We start from the raw sequence: 16,920 nt of genomic DNA, 5'->3' as shown, positions 1-16,920 counted from the left end.
GTGTGCGAACTTAAAACGTGGTGAATTTTCAACAGAAAATGGTGACAGGTGTGGCAGGCCAGTGTCAGTGTCAACTCCGGAAAAAGTGGACCAGATTCATGACCTGATTTTGAGCAACAGACGGATTTCGCTTTAGGAGATAGCTGACAAAGTGCATATATCCAAAGAATGTGTTCGGTCAATAATCCACGATCAGTTGGACATGCGCAAGCTTTCTGCGAAATGGATTCCGAAATGTTTGAAGGCGGGTCAGAAACGCGAACGTGAGAGATCATCGCAGGTGATTTTACGGCATTTTGCGAACTCCAAGGATGATTTTTGGAATCGGTTTGTTACCCAGGATGAAACGTGGTTGCATTACTTTGATCCGGAAACCAAACAGCAGTCATGCGAGTGGCGCCACTCAGGATCTCCAAGGCCCAAAAAATTCAAAGCACAAAAGTCCGCGGGGAAGGTTCTTGCCAGGCCCGTATCCACGGGGGGCAAGAAGGGGCCGGGCCCCCCTAAATTTTTCTTGGCCCCCTAAAATTTTCATGGAAGGCTTCCAAAAAAATCTCGATTAATTCTATGTGTAAACACTAAGAATAAAATGCAATATAAAAGAGATTATTCCAATAATTTTTCCATTTTAACTATTTGATGAACACTTCTAAACATATTTTAAAGGAGTTAAAGTAAAGTTTATCAATCTTCTCGAATCTCGATATGAAATGACACAATACATATTGAAGCAAGTTTTTACGAAAAGAAGGAATACGTTCATAATACTTCATGCCACAGTTATAATAGCGATTTGGGAGGTAGGAGACGAAGTGTGAAGTGCTTGCTGCAAGCCAAATCATAAAAACAGGAGCAGGAACAAAGCGTTTATCTTTTGTCGATTGCAGTAACGGCGGTAGATTATTGTTATTCTATTGTGTAGTTGTAGTACATAAATGCATTGCAAAATCCTCATCAACAGCAAACCTTAGATTAACTGTGGAACAATTAGTTGTGAATTGAATTAAGAGCTCCAAGTTGCGCTAAAGGTGATTGATTCTAGTAGGGTCCAAATTATTGTGGTGTGATATGTAAAACAAGAACTGTGGTGGAACATTCACCGAAAAACTAATGGTTGCAAAGACTTTCACATGTTTGTTCTAGAAGAATAAAGTTAAGCTAAATTACCTTAATTAGATGTGTAACTGAGCAAGTGAACATATTTAACGTTTGAGTTTAAGGATTAAATTCCGGGTTGTGGAGACAGGACTATTAAAAATTTGCAAGATTTAGAAAAGAATTTAAGTAACAAAATGTTTTGTACTGTACTTAGGGTGGGGGACCCCGTGGAAGTAGCCAGTTTTCATATAAAAACGTTGTAAATTGGAACTATTTCTTAGTCGCGTACGCGCAATAATGTTGTAATTCAACATGAAAGAAGCAGTGATGCTTTTATTCGATAGGTCTACTAGATGGGTATAGCGTTTTACTTACATTAAGAAAAATCCGTTCTCCGGACATTGGTATATTACACAAATATACGGAATGCTCTTGCTTACTACAAAAATCAGAACGGAGCATACGTTATCCGTATGCTACATAGGCACTGCCCTTAGGTGTTAAATCATGCCGTTGCAGGATGTCTGATGTCTAACAGTCTTCCTTATATTACATACATGTATGTTACCTTCGTCAGCTATATGTTATATATATATGTCCGTTTGTATGTGAGATCCTGACCGCCTATATTGTTTCATAAGGAAAGTATTTATAGATGGAACACTTATACAGAAAGTATTATAAAACATGCGTTTTCAGTTATACGCTTGCTGTACGTTGTCCAAAAGCTACAGGATTTACAAATGCAACCTACGATATTAAGTATGCCGCATGCGTTTTCTTTTTTCAGTGTAGCTTTGAATAACATTATAGTATTTTTTCAGTTGTTTTGGTACGTGTCTTCTTGGTATAGTGTGCAGGTTTTTCATTTATATAAAACGAGTTTATTTTAAAATTTTAAACAAGAACTTAGTATGAATATTTTTTAAAAAAATACAAAAAAACAAGGGAATTACTTCGAAGTTACCCGTCCACCTAATTTTCAACGAAAACCATAATAAAGTCTACAATCATCAATTTCTACTTAAACTTTACTCATTTTATGTTCTATTACGTTACCTCGAGGGTGTGAGTACGGGGGAGGAACCATAATTACATATGGAAATCCATTATTAACCTAAAGGGGAGACTGGCGGGCCGCGCGGAGCATGGTTGTGGGTAGTTAATGCGGAGTGCGGAGTTGAAAAGGGAAGAACGAACGAAGCGAGAAGCCGAAGCAAGGTGGGATAACGCACTACTAGGTTACTTAGGTTCGGTTATGTCTACTTCGCATTTACCTTAGTACGTACTTAGATTTGTAGAGCTCTCCTATCTCAAGCAGAAACTCGTGAACGATTGTTGGTGGTCTTTGTTCTTTCATTCATTAAGCCATGAATATTCAAAAGATGAACCTCATTATCAACATTATGTTCTACAAATGTTAGTACTGTCAATTCACATCCAGTGCAAAGACTCTGTACACTTGCAGGCATGTTTACTCGAAAATTATCCACAATCCAACCGTCCTGAACCTAGAGACAAGTAGTTCCCTTTAGTTGCGAATTAGTCCCGTCTTTATAACCGCTTATCAAAAGGTATTATACATAAATTACGCTTCACTTACATGTTATCAAGCACACAAGCAATCAAATTATCAATTTCTTCTAGGTAAATTTTCAATTGATAAAAACGGAAGGTCAATTTCGCAAGTTAACCCTAAACAAGAGCCTAAGTAAAGTTAAATTTCCTTATTTCACAGTAGATCATCTCTCGTTCTTGATCTTAATGTTAGTATTACATGTGGGACTATTAAAACATTTATATTTTAATTCTAATTCGTGTAGTTAGTAATACCAATCTAATAAAATTCACTTTTTTTTCCATGTAGATTACAGAATGTTAACTTAATGTGTGTGTATAGAGCATGATAATAGAATTAGGTAGAAGCAAAATACTTTAACATTCAAGAGCAGATATGATGAATTGCTGATGTTACTATTTGATGAACTATAATATGGTTGGCTCGGGCCCCCCTAACTTCTACCGGGCCCCCTCTACATTTTTGGGCTGGCTACGGGCCTGGTTCTTGCCTCAATATTCTGGGATAAGGATGGCGTTTTCCTCTCAGACTACCTTCCAAAGGGCCAAACCATAACTGCAAAGTATTACTGCAGTCTGCTGGCTAAGGTAAAGGACGCTATTAAAGAAAAGCACTGGGGAAAGTTGACACGAGGTGTCTTGTTCTTGCAAGATAATACTCCCGTCCACAAGGCTGGGAGAACAATGGATTTTCTGAGGGACCTAGGGTTTCAGTGCATTGACCACCCACTTACTCGCCAGATCTTGCCCCTTCTGATTATTATCTGTTTCCAAAACTCAAAACAGCACTGAAAGGGCAGAAATTTCATAGTGATAAAGAGGCGATAACAACTGCGGAGCAGTTTGTTGCAGACCTTGAGAAATCTTTTTTTTTTTTTTTTTTTTTTTTTTTTTTTTTTTTTTTGGAGGGGTTGGAGAAGTTGCAGCATCGAAGTGCCAAGTGTGTTGACCTTCGAGGGGACTATGTTGAATAGCCTCACACTTTCATGCCTGCAGCTCAAGTCCTTCTGGGTCGGGCCGAGAACTCATCAGCCCACTCTCGTATATATATCGGTTAGCGTACGCGCCTTTGGCGCGGGAGACCCGGGTTCAATTCCCGGCGGGAGCTCATGTGGTTCGGATTCCACGTTAATCAGTAGGTCCACGTCTCATATAGCCTCGCTGCTGAACGGGACGTTAAACTCAAAATCAACTCAACTCTCGTATATATATCCCTTCAATGGTGAATCGAGTCAAAGAAAGATACTTGTTGCTATGCATTATCATTTTTGTTCTACGTTTGATTCAGGGAATCAACCTTGAAACCGGAAATGGGTAACTTCTCCCACTTTCGGTTTAAATAGATATTCAATTAATGAAATAATCCTATTATTGGGACGCTACATAGATTCCACAAGCCCACTTCTTGCTACTTTTTACTGTTTTTAACTCCGTTACTTGTTTTCAGACAGACAGCCGTTCTATAAGACTTCTTCCCATACTTATGCATAGCATTGTTTTGAAGGTATAATAATTCAAATATTCGTTTATTTTCCATAAAATTATTCTTCCTCTACGAAAGACGGGCATTTCAGGCAGCGTATGCAATTATACAGAAGCTTTTACGTTGTATAACGCTAGACATACCAACGCCATCCTGTGGTGATTTTATGAACTTCTTTAAGCATTGTGCGTGTCCATGAAACGATTGGGTAACAAGCAGAATGAAGTAGGCTACATAAAATAATTTTTTAACTGACTTAACTTTATTCCAAAATATACTAAAAAGAAAAAAAAAAAAAAACAGTGTTCTATAATATCTGACCATGAAGCCGTAGGGTGACTATCAGGCACGTACGCATGAATTTATTTCGAGAGGAGACAGGCACGTAGCCAGGATTTCGTGAAGGAGGGGGGGGGTCCGTGACATGAAATACTGTGGTCATTCCAAAAGGGGCTCGATCATTGTAAACTATTTTACTGGAACATATATTGGTTCGTTTAGCCAGGATTTCGTAACGGGAGGGGGGGGGGAGTGACATGAAATTCTGAAGGCACAGGAGCACGATCAATCTAAACTACTTTAATATCAACATATATTGGGTTGTTAGGACAATAAAATGAGGATATGTTGGCAAGTATTTTAAGAACAAACTATGAAGGAATTTCGAGCAAAATAATAATAAAAAAAAGTATTGAAAAAGATTTTACAATACTTGTATTCAAATATAATAATTTTCCTTTCGTTATGACCTCAATTATTATAAAAAGTACATACTCAATACTGTCTTGTAAACTATCTTCTAATATAAATAAAATAAAGAGTTTGTTTGTGTGTTTGTCTGCCTGTGTGCGGCCCGGGGACCAGACGAGTGGACCGAGAGTTACCAAATTTTGGTCAGGGGTACCTTGGCCCAGGCCCCAGATCAAGACGAAGCGTTTTTTCTAAATTTCTAAACAGGGGGTCTCAGGGGGGCGTTTACCGGAACCGGCTTGGGAACCAGACAAATTGACCGAGAGTTACCAAATTTTAGTCACGAATACCTTGGTCCAGGCTCCAGACCAGAGTTAAACGTTTTTGTCGAAATTCGAACCAGGGGGGTCTCAGGGGGGCGTTTACCGGGACATGTAAAAGTAGTAGAAAATGACCGATATTTATTTATTTATTTAACAACCACCAGATACAGCTCAGAGGCCATTTTACACTGGATATCCAACAACATTAACAATGGAAAGGATTTGGGAAAGTATCGGCCAGGGCCTGTTTAGTAGGTACCATCCCGGCATTTGCCTGGTAGGACTGAGGGAAACCCTGGAAAATCTCAGTCAGGATGGTCAGCAGCGGGATTCGAAGCCACGACCTCTCGAATGCGAAGCCAACGCTCTACCACTTGAGCTATTAGTGTCGAATTCATATTTTCGCGATCGTTGAAATCAATGGTGAAACTCAGATCGCATTAACTTCCAAATTCACGCTATTCGGATCCGGGCCGGGGGTCACCGGAGGGGGTGAGATACCAAGACATATAAAAGTAATCCAAAATGACCGATATTAGTGTCAAATCCATAGTTCTCGCGGTCGCTGAAATCAATGGTGACATTTCCATTAGCGATGACTTGCAAATTTAGTTACAATTGTATGCGGGCTGGGAGTCAGCGGGGGGTGGATACCGAGATATGAAAAAAATAGCCCAAAATGACTGATATTAGTATCAAATCCATAGTTTTCACCGTCGCTGAGATCCATGGTGATACTCCCACAGGCGTTGACTTCCAAATACAGCCCCTGTGGCGAAGCATGTGTATGTTCAACTAGTTTTACAATATATACGTTCCTTTCTCTGTTGAATCAAATACTAACAGAACTTTCTTTCAACATAAATTTTTGTTTTTGTTATTCCGTCAACTATTGTTGGTTCCAAATGACAGGTTAAAGGAGCAATAGAAAATTGTTCTTAAAATAACATGTTTGATACTACAAGGATGCGATGACGAAAAATTATGATTTAAAATGTCCACGCTGTTACACAACGGCACTATGCTTTCGAAAGCTTGAAATCTTTCTGACTAGTAGCAGAAATTCTGAGAATTCCATAACTTTTCTTGAAATTTCAAATTCCCTGACTCTTCCAGAATACCTCGCTTACCTCGCCACCATATTGCAAGTAATACAAATCTCCTCATAAGAAAGAGTAAGCAAAAGCTTCCTGTAGTTTTCTTTTTAATTTTTAACGCTGATCCTTCTTTTTGTCATTTCATTTTGTTTTATCCTTCCTTAATTTTTTCATTTCTGATCTCGAAGGGGGGGGGGGGGTCCGGACCCCCCCCCTTGGCTACGTGCCTGGAGGAGACTAAAACTTTTGGGGCCTTATGCAGAGTCATTTTGCCGTATGATTAGTCATACTAAATGCCTGACCACTGCAGGAAACAAATGTTAGTCGAACTCTTTAGTATTCAGAATGACTATGCATAAGGCCCTTGGTTTTCACTTGGTCTCGGTCTAGCCTTATCTCGAAATTTGGAGGCGAGACCAAGATGGAGGCGTAATTTTATAAATCGCGACCGAGATCAAGACTCAACGTGCAGAGACTTACTTGAGACGAGATTGAGATGGATACATGTACTTATAATTGGAGACAAGACAAAGTTTTGTCTCGAAAGTCAGTCTCGTCTCGAACATTCACCCAAAAGAATATATGTATATGAAATTATCTTTACTCAAAATTCGTTCGCTGGCAAGAGTCATGTATGACAGTGGAACGCCACAGTGATAGACGTATACAGGAAGAAAGAGAAGCAAATGATTTGTGTGATCACAGCTTTATCAAAAGTGTTCTAAAGCCCAAAAATTTGAGTTGGTTTTCAATAGGTTTTAGTCTCATTCCAATAATTTTACTTGCTCAAAGAGCATGTTATCAACAAATTTCAAAACGTAAATTTCGAAATTTCGGAATAGAATAGGGCAAGACCATGGAAGGAGAAAGAGTACAAACTGTTGGCATCTATATAACAGTTATATATATATATATATATATATATATATATATATATATATATATATATATATATATATATATATATATATATATATATATATATATATATATATATATATATATATATATATATATATATATATATATATAAAGAAAGAAAGAAAGAAAATCAAAGAAAAAGTCAAACAATTAATCACATACGGTAACGACTAGCCATTGTTGACGCGAAACAACATAGACAAACATCAATTTCATAAAAAAAAAAAAAAAAACATAAATGTTCTAGATACCATTTACATTATGTAGCAAAAGAGTGACATTAACTGCATTGCAAGTATCACACACACTATTATAAATATTCTATGTTTGATATTAAAGGTAAAAATAAATGTATATATTTCCTGCAAAATTGAATAATATTCTTACGTTCCAAGTCATTCCTTATTCGATTCCGATGTACTATAACGTGATGTGTACCAAATGTGCATCTTAACATCTGATAAGAAAGCTTACCTAGCCAATAAAATGGAAGTACGGACTAGGATTATAGGTTTAACGTTATACAAATTCCGATCATGTGCAGCAAACAGACTGCAGCGTCCAAAAAAGCAAGACATTAAGTTTGTTGAACCATTCCTTTCTACATAAGAGTTCACAAACAGCATTCAGAGTGCATTTAGATCTAAATGACGAATAAACATTAGTTTTATCAACTTCCAAATTGCTTGCACGCTAGTGACATACCTTGGCATCATATAGAAGGCAGTGCAGCTAGTAGCATCTGTTTGTAGGATTGTGAACTATTGGGAATTACAGTAGTATGATTGAGAGATTGATGCGTATTATAAGAAGGATTAAAAGTATTTCAATACTTTCGCCTAAACCCGTAACTCGTTAAAAATTAAAATTTTGCATATCAGCGTTGCTCACAGACTAATACGTTTTTACTTTATAATACGGTTTCTGTACCACAGCATTAACTGAGTATTTATTTATTTTATTTTACTTATTTATTTTCAGATTCGTGGCTGTCACCAAATATAGTCGAATCAGCATGCCAGTTTATGGACTTCGATCCAATGGATGATTCTATCAAGCATTTAGTAAAATTTACAGGAGTCTTAAAATGCCCTGGACCAGACACTCTTACATATATGGACGGAGACTTCATTCAAATTAATTCTCAACTGTTTTCTGCTTACAAAATAAAAGACCCAAAGTTGTTACGATGCTGTTGGAGCGAAATTTCTAGACCTGCAGTGAACAAAACAACACCAAATGTCTGGTGGGATAACCAATTTAGGTACGTACTTTATGTGTTTCATTTCACTTTGTCCATACTCATAATTTATTTATGCTTTTACTGTGTTAATTTACTAGCAAATATTAAAAGAAGGTTGCTAAAATAGCATATGCCCTACACAATCCCCCCTATATTTTAGAAAAAGATATATATCTTTTCTAAGATATAGTTTAGGAGTACGGTCAGTTTAACTTTACAGCTATTTTAATCTAACTTAACCTTTGTGCTTGTAAACAATATGTACAGAGCGCATAACAATTACAAAACGGTTACCATGATTTCAAAAAAGTACAAAAAAAAATAAAATAAAATAAAATAAAATAAAATAAAATAACAAGTGTTCCTGTGCATATCTATTCTATACTTAACATCTAAATTTGCACATTCCACAATCTGAATCATATGAAGTGAGTCTGTCCCAGAGTTTAAGGGGACGCGTACCATTTAGTAATGCCCTTATATAACAATTCTACTAGGTGAAAAAGCACCATAGAGTTAGGAGTTGAAAAATTAGACTAGTATCTCTACTGTATGCAGGAACACAAAGTTGTGGTCGAAAATTAATTGAAAAACCAGCATTTCTTCATGTACAGTATGGTCTCATCAGCTCTTGTAGCTCGCTATATCAAAGAGTGAATTAAGAGTTTGTGGATTCACCCCAGGATTTTGCAAACTAAAATCTTCAGAGCAAAAAATGATGGAATCGTGATCTGGTTTGCTTAACAAAATGAAAAATATGAAAAGTTTTACGTCCCACGTTTATGCCGGCTAGGCTAAAGGAGACGGTGATGATCAGAAATGAATTAAATGGTGGAATGAAGAAAGTGGGAGGAAACGGTAGAACCCGAGAAATCCCACGCACACGGTTTTATCCACACAAAGCTTACTTGGTATGAGCTGCGATCGAACCAAGGACCCAGTACACCAGAGGTGAACGCTCTACCACTGAGCCATCGTAACCCCTTAACAAACTGAAATTTAACGCTTTTCGAAAGGAACAGATTGTGATGTTAGAGGACGAAATGATGGTGAAAGATAAAAAATGAACTTAGGATAGGAAAAGTCTACACAGCACTTACCTGAAACAGTTTTCGATCCTGCATTGAGAGTCCTCTCGGTGTATTGACATTTATCCTGTGGAATATAGAACCTGGACAATGGACGGCCAAACAGCTTCGAAAAAAACTCGGCCCGATGACAACAGAACCAACATAAACTTAGAGTTTGAAATAACAACTCTATCTATCTATGTATATATCCGTAAATTCATACAGCATATATACATAATTTGAATGTGTGGATATTATATCTATTTCACTTAGGTCCCTCAGACGTCTTAGTTTAGCAAATATATTCCCAGATTTTGCCCAATCTTCTTTAAAACTCCAAATGTTTCGGGTTTTCTCCAAAACGTAAGCTACTATCTTTTGCTATTAATTAATTAATTCTAATACCAGGTTATCATAAAATAAGTATCGCTGTTCAGAGATCTCTGGAGACGTAAACACTTGACAGAATGCAACCAAACTTGGTAGGAGCATATTTGGGAACATACAGAAGTGATTGGTGTAGAAAACAAAATTAGTTCCAGTTCTCACCACCAGAGGTAATTGTGGCGCTGTACAACGCCGTGTAAGTGCAGCGTGGAAGAAAAACGACATTGGTGATGTTAAATGATAAAAAAAAAGAGAATGTAATTACCTCTCCAGGTGTTTAGTCACTCCTGTAAGTGTTTCAGTAATACGGATTTGAGCGCCACTATGTGCCAGAAGTGAATTGATGGTGATCCGATGTTTGCTTCTTTTTTCTTTCCACACTCTTTGCCGTGTGTTCAAGGGGTCCAGGTTTGATTTCCTGTGAACACACACGTGAATCGGATCCCGTGTTAACCTGTAGGTCTTGTCCTTAGAATATTATTATCATCTCATACGGTAGTAGTCATCATGCATTTTCCTTGCCTAGGGACCTTCACGTCAAAGACCTACCTTTGGGCAGAACCCTACTTCATCATCATCGCCCATAACACATCACTACACCACGGGGTTAGTAATAGGAGTACAAATCAATGCCACGCGTCACACGGGGGGCATAATTACGGCCTTTCTCTCATTGAATATCAAAATTATCATTTGTCTGTCATACCACACTCACCGTACTTAACACTCAACTGAAACACAATAGCCTCTAGAGGCGAGATTTGACACTAATCTTTTCCTGGAATTTTGGAGGGAGCTTGCATTTTATGAGAACAGGAAAGACTAACATTTAACTTCGTTTTTGTGAGATATCTAAGAATTTTAAAGGGACGCTTCAGCTCAAAAGACCCCTCCCCGTAAATCCGCCACTGACCACGGGGTATTAATGGCATTGGTAATCAATGCCACGAGAACGAGAAGTAATTACATTCTTTCTTGTCATTTAGCATCACTAGTGTCTTTTTTCTTCCACGTTGCACTTACTTGATGTTGTACAGCGCCACAATTACCTCTGGTGGCGAAAATTGGAAGTAATTTTATTTTCTACACCAATCGCTTTTGCATGTTTCCAAATATACTTCCACTACGTTTGGTTGCATTCTGTCAAGTGGTTACGTCTCCAGAGTTCTCTGAACAGCGATACTTATTTTATGATAACCTGGTACTTCAGCAAAAAGGAAAGAAGGACTAAATTGTCAATTTTCGTAGGAATTTGGTTTTTCGTGTAATTTTTCAAAAGATGTCCCGGATTTTTAAGTCTGTAAAAATCTAGGAGCCCTATTTCACTATAATTTTCATAACATTGCTTTATTTTGATGGAATTTAGCATTAATTTGCTTTGAGATTTCCCAATTATGCCTATGTTTTGCAACTTAAATCCATCAATTTAAGAAAGTAAAACAACTTAGAGAGTCAAGTTAACATGAACTTAGAAGATTGCATGCGAACAACTATTATTCTCGGCAATTTTCATAGAAAGTAATAATTTTGAAGGAACTGAGTGTGGTTTCCCTCTGATATTCAAGAATAATATCTATTACTTGGAATTAAAATTCACTAAGGACAAGTGAATGAATTTACATCTATCCGACAACTTAAAAGAATAATGTACTCTTTAATGTACTTTACTTTTCGTTTTAAAAAAAATGCATGAATTCATGGTGTGTTTGCAACAACAGTCGGAAACTATCCAAAATACTTAGAGTAGAAAGCTAAGGGAAGTAAATTCCTATCAAATCGAAGAAAAAAAAAGTACGTTCTAGGATAACTTTCATAAAAACTTTCAGATTTTCATTAAACAAGACATGACTTTTGTTTGAGGTTTAAGAATCACTCCTATTTGCGTGAGGTTTAAATTGATCAAAGGATAAAGAATAACAAGCCTCTCCACAAATTAAAACAATAAGAGAAATAAAAATAAGAAATACATTTTCCTCGGTAACTTTCGTAAGAGTTTTCTGATTTTCAATAAACATGTTATGTATGTTCTTCTAAGCTTAAGAATTGTGTCTCTGGGTCCAACAGTAGTCTCACTAACATCCACATTTCTAAGCCCACCAGCATACAAGTCGACAGTTTCGTCGTACTAGTTATCAAATATATGCTTTGTAAAATAATTTTCAGAAGGGAATAGGGAACTTTAAGCATGTGCTTCTCATTTTTAAATGATTGTTGATTATTTCCCTGTTGCATCCAGATCCATTTTCTATGTTGTATGAGGTCGTGACAGTTAAGTGGTGAATTTATGCTGAACTTTAAAAGAATATTGTAGTCTGATTTTTATGAGTCATAGAGAGTGACGTCTTTGAACCTTAAGGATTATTACTAGATTTGGAGTAGAAATTGGTCATGAATAAGAATTCACATACTTGTACCTACATATGTAACTGCTTAGCTAGCTTTTACTATGTAATGTGCTTCTAGTTTATTCATAATGACTATATCTTACGCTTTGTTTCTTATATGTTTTATATTACTTCTGCATTTTACAGGATGCATAGGCACATAAATTATCAACTGGAATTATATTACTTTGTGAATAGATCGAATATCATGCTTCAGAATTATACATGATAATATCAACAGTATAATTGAATGACATTTTGTTATAATTTTATCTTTACATTACAAAATTATTAAAAGGAATTTGAACATAATCTTAAATCTGTAATTTTTGTGTTTACTTTTAAGTTTGTCAAGATTTGACTTTATGTACACTACTTTTGGATATTTTTATTAGCTAATAAAATTTACATTTTTCTTTAATTTCAGACTTAGCAAATGCAAAAATTTTGAAGAGAAGCTTGAAGTTTCGACAGATTTCACTCTAGTCAATTGTTATTACAATCAATCAAAAATTTACACGTATGCTCATGCAACTGTCATCAACAAGAAGAAGATACTTTCTGATAGTGAACAAAACTCAAGTGCTCCCAGTGTGTTACTTGTAGCAATAGACTCCGCTTCGCGCCTAAATTTCCATCGCCATATGCCATTGACCAAACGGGCTTTGCTATCAGCTGGTGCGATCGAATTAGTTTCTTATAATAAAGTGGGCGATAACACTTTACCTAACCTTATCCCTATATTTACTGGACTATCATTAAATCAAGTTCAGAAGACATGTTGGCCAAATAAAACAATGACATTTGATAATTGTCCATTTATCTGGAAAAATTTTAGCCGTAAAGGGTACATCACCATGTACGTGGAAGATGAACCGGATATAGGAACTTTTAATTACCAGAAGAAAGGGTTTTTACATCAGCCTACTGATCATTATGCCAGACCACTGTTCGTGGCAAGCAATAAACATGTCAAAGTGACCGCAAGAAATCGCATGAATGTATGCTATGGACCATCAGCAGCTACAGAAATGGTATTAAATTATACTAGAGATTTCGTGAACACATATGTAGATTCGAAATATTTCGCAATCAGTTGGTCATCATGCCTTAGTCATCAAGATATGAATGACCTCGGTAAAGCAGATAGATATTACACCAATTTTTTTCGTGAAGTTTTAAATTCAGGTGTACTCAATAATACAATAGTTTTGTTTTTTAGTGATCATGGTATGCGATGGGGGAAAATACGAGAAACTTTCGTGGGGTGGCTTGAAAATAGAGTTCCTTTCTTGTTCGTGTGGCTTCCACAAAAAATTCGTGAAAGCTTTCCCAACACATATAAACAACTTCAAACAAACATTAAAACTCTTTTGTCTCCTTTTGACATTCATGAGACACTTCGAAGTATTCTTGAGTGGGATGAGGTGCAGGGACCTACAAGGACCACTCAAAGAAATACGACTTGTACCAAGTGTTACAGTGTATTTGAAGAAGTGCCGAAAGATCGAACTTGTGACGATGCTGCTATAGATGAAGAGTGGTGTGCGTGTGTATCAAAATCCCCAGTGCCTACAGATAACCCAGACATTATACACGTAGCTAAGTTAAGTGTGGATCGTATCAACAAAATAGTTAAATCGTCCAAACGTTGTGCTCACCTATCACTAAAAGATATATTATCGGCAAGAACTCAACTGTTAAAGAAAAATGAAGTAGAACTACAGGAATTTATTGTTGAATTTTCTACCTCACCAGGCAATGCAGCATTTGAAATAATGGCAAGAAGAAATATCAAAGCGAAGAAAAATATCACTTTAGTTGGGAGTATAAATCGAATAAATGAGTATGGGAAACAAAGTTGGTGTGTAAATGACTTTGTACAAAAGCCATTTTGTTACTGTGTTTAACGCCAAAGTAAGTTTTAGAAATTGATAGCTTTAATTTATTGAATACTTTGTACTTATATTTATGACAAAAGCAACACTTTGTAAAGTGTAAATAGTGTAGCTAAATACGTTTGTATAACTTTCAAAATGTCAATAATGTAATTTAGTACTTTTGGTTTTTATCTACCAAAAACTTGTACAATTCTTTCGAAATTTTAGACTGTGATCAATAAAAATTTATGACGATTTCGTAAGAAAAAAAATGTACGAACACACTATAGGTTATTAAGTTCAATTGGTTTTAAATCTCACCCCTTGGCCAACTTCCTTTTCAAATAATGCTTTGCTTACATAGTTTTAAAAATATAGAAAAACTTCACTAACATATTAACAAAAGATATAAACTTAATATCCTCATCAGGAATAGCAATAGCTTGGCAACAATTGTGAACAAATTTATACATTATCAAAGGAGGAAATTTGTCAGTCACACCAAAAGTTTACAATCTAGTTCTTTTTCCCTCAGCATATTTTCCGATTTGATTTGATCAAAAAGAACCCTATAAAATTGTCATCCATTAATCCAGGGGTACTCTTACCTTTGGTTCAGAACCCTTTATGCTTTAGCTCTATGCCTTACTAAAATAGTATTATCTAAAACATGAAAGGCCAGAAACGTTTTTCCATTTATCACAACGTAGACTGAAGTTTTAGCTTAGTCTTTATGCTCAGACTGAAGTTTTACACTACTGTATTTAGGCTGATGTCTCAGTAATAACAATGTCAGTTTACATAACCATCTCTCTTGAATTGAAATTAGAGCCTTGAAAGCAGGATACATTCAGTATCGAACTATGTATCGTTCCTTATCTCAAAGGAAAATCGGCTACAAAGAGATATCAGCGTTAGTAGGTGAGGAATGTTCATCATACTGTCAATTGATGCAAGAGAGGATTTAGATATGCACGCACATGTACATATGTGATCCAAGAAAAGAACGCCACAATCTTAACATTAAAGCATTAGAGTGGAGAAGCCTGTGCTTGAAGGTATATGCCATGAAAGCAGTTGAATTCTTTAATGACAAATCGTGTAAAAACCTTGTATCCTCTTCTTCCTAGCTCCCCACAAAGAAATCACACACTTTAACGCTTTCTTTGAAACCTGACTAAACCTAACAGGACACTCTGGACAGAGTAGCCTAGATCGATAGTCATCTAGTTCCCCTTTTGGTGAAAAACTGACTCGAAATATATGTGCGTAGGTGTGATAGACACTCTGAGTTGTGATAGATGTGCAAGCAATAATAGAGAATAAATGCACAACATATTGCATCATAACATGCATATGAGAAAGACTACTGCGCTTTGAGTTTTCAAGTTGTTGACAACTTTCTAAACACACCAACGAGAAAGTGTGCAAAAAGGAAGTTGGATCTATAGACAAAAATTAAAACTCTTTAAACAAGTCAGCGTTCAGTGATGAAAGCTCGAAATATCTACAGTATTTGATCATGAAAAGAAAGAAATGAGCAGGTCTTGTCATACCTCCAACAAGGCTTAAGTGCAACCTAAGTTTTAGATACACAAAGATGCGATTAACTTCTTATTACTGCAAGAAAAAAATGAAGACCCACTATAACATTAGCATATTACAGGAACTTCCAAAAGCTACGAGAAACTATAAAGGAAAAGAGACAGGATTTGCTGTCAAATGGTGTTTTGCTGTAACGCCTTGGCAAGTACCTGCATACTGTGCTGGAGAAACAGTTACTTTGGTTAGTCATTGTGCCGATGAACGTTTGTCCCGTCCATGTTAACTATTTTACGAGAAAGGTGTTTCTACAAGGATAGTGAGGTCTTCGCTGAAGTGGAGAGCTGACTTGCCGGAATCACAAATTTCTATGAAACTGGTGTTCAAGGACTGTTCCATAGACGTGAGAAATGTGTGTGACCATAGAAGACAGATAGATAGTAAGCAAGGGACAGGTAGGAGTTAGTGGGGACAAAATATCAGATCTCTACCTCACTTGGATCATAGCAGGGATAAGAGCTTTTAGACTAATTCGAAGTGAAAAAGTGTAATCCGCACGAAAAGGGAAATTAATATGTTTTTATCTGCAATATTTCTAAGAGTAAACATTATCGTCTTGCTATACGGTATTCCATTTATGTGATATTGTACGAAAATAATAACTTGTCATGTTGCTCCATAGTTTCAAATGTTATTTTTTATTATTGTAGTTTGTAGTAATAACTAGAGTAAGGATTAAACAGATAATTACATGAGTAAAATAAATAGACATTTATTTTATATGTAAAATTGGCAATAGTTTGACTGACTCTATCCCAGGGAATGAAACACAACACGAAAAAGTCTGAAACCAATTACATATTACATGTTTACATTTGTTTTCTATTTCGTTTATCACTGTGTGTGAGTGTGTGTGTATTATAACCAGTGATAATTTCAGAAGATTTATCCTGGAGAGATTTTGAACACACGGGCGGTGAAAGTACTACTGCGAAAATACTTATATCCATTTTAAGCACGAATGGAAATATATCCCGAGGTAGAACTTCGTAACTGAAACTTACCATGGGCCACCTCTGAAATCATCGCTGGTTATAACAAGGAGTTGTATCGTTTCGCAGTTTCTTGAATGTAATAGGCCTAATTCTACCTTCAAATGTTTACTTATGCATGCAGTTAAAATCTGTAAATAGCTACTTCTGCGATGTAGTGTAGTATTATATT

The 16,920-nt window shown here is 36.2% G+C and overlaps 1 protein-coding gene across 1 annotated transcript in view; it reads left to right on the top strand.

Moving 5' to 3' along the window:
* The window catches only part of LOC145664651 (uncharacterized), a 123,280-nt gene extending 106,795 nt beyond the window's left edge, over nt 1-16,485 (top strand). Inside the window, exons 2-3 of the mRNA XM_081731487.1 lie at nt 8,172-8,454; nt 12,702-16,485. Of these exons, the coding sequence (XP_081587613.1) occupies nt 8,172-8,454; nt 12,702-14,184 (1,766 nt within the window). The 3' untranslated portion in view covers nt 14,185-16,485. The remainder of the gene's footprint in view (nt 1-8,171; nt 8,455-12,701) is intronic.
* The last annotated feature ends 435 nt before the right edge of the window (nt 16,486-16,920 follow it).

The sequence above is a fragment of the Thermobia domestica genome, chromosome 11, assembly GCF_964235325.1.
Source record: "Thermobia domestica chromosome 11, izTheDome1.hap1.1, whole genome shotgun sequence".
Lineage (NCBI taxonomy): Eukaryota > Metazoa > Arthropoda > Insecta > Zygentoma > Lepismatidae > Thermobia > Thermobia domestica.
The sequence above is the reverse complement of the archived record's forward strand: the minus strand, read 5'-3'. Positions and strand labels throughout refer to the sequence as shown.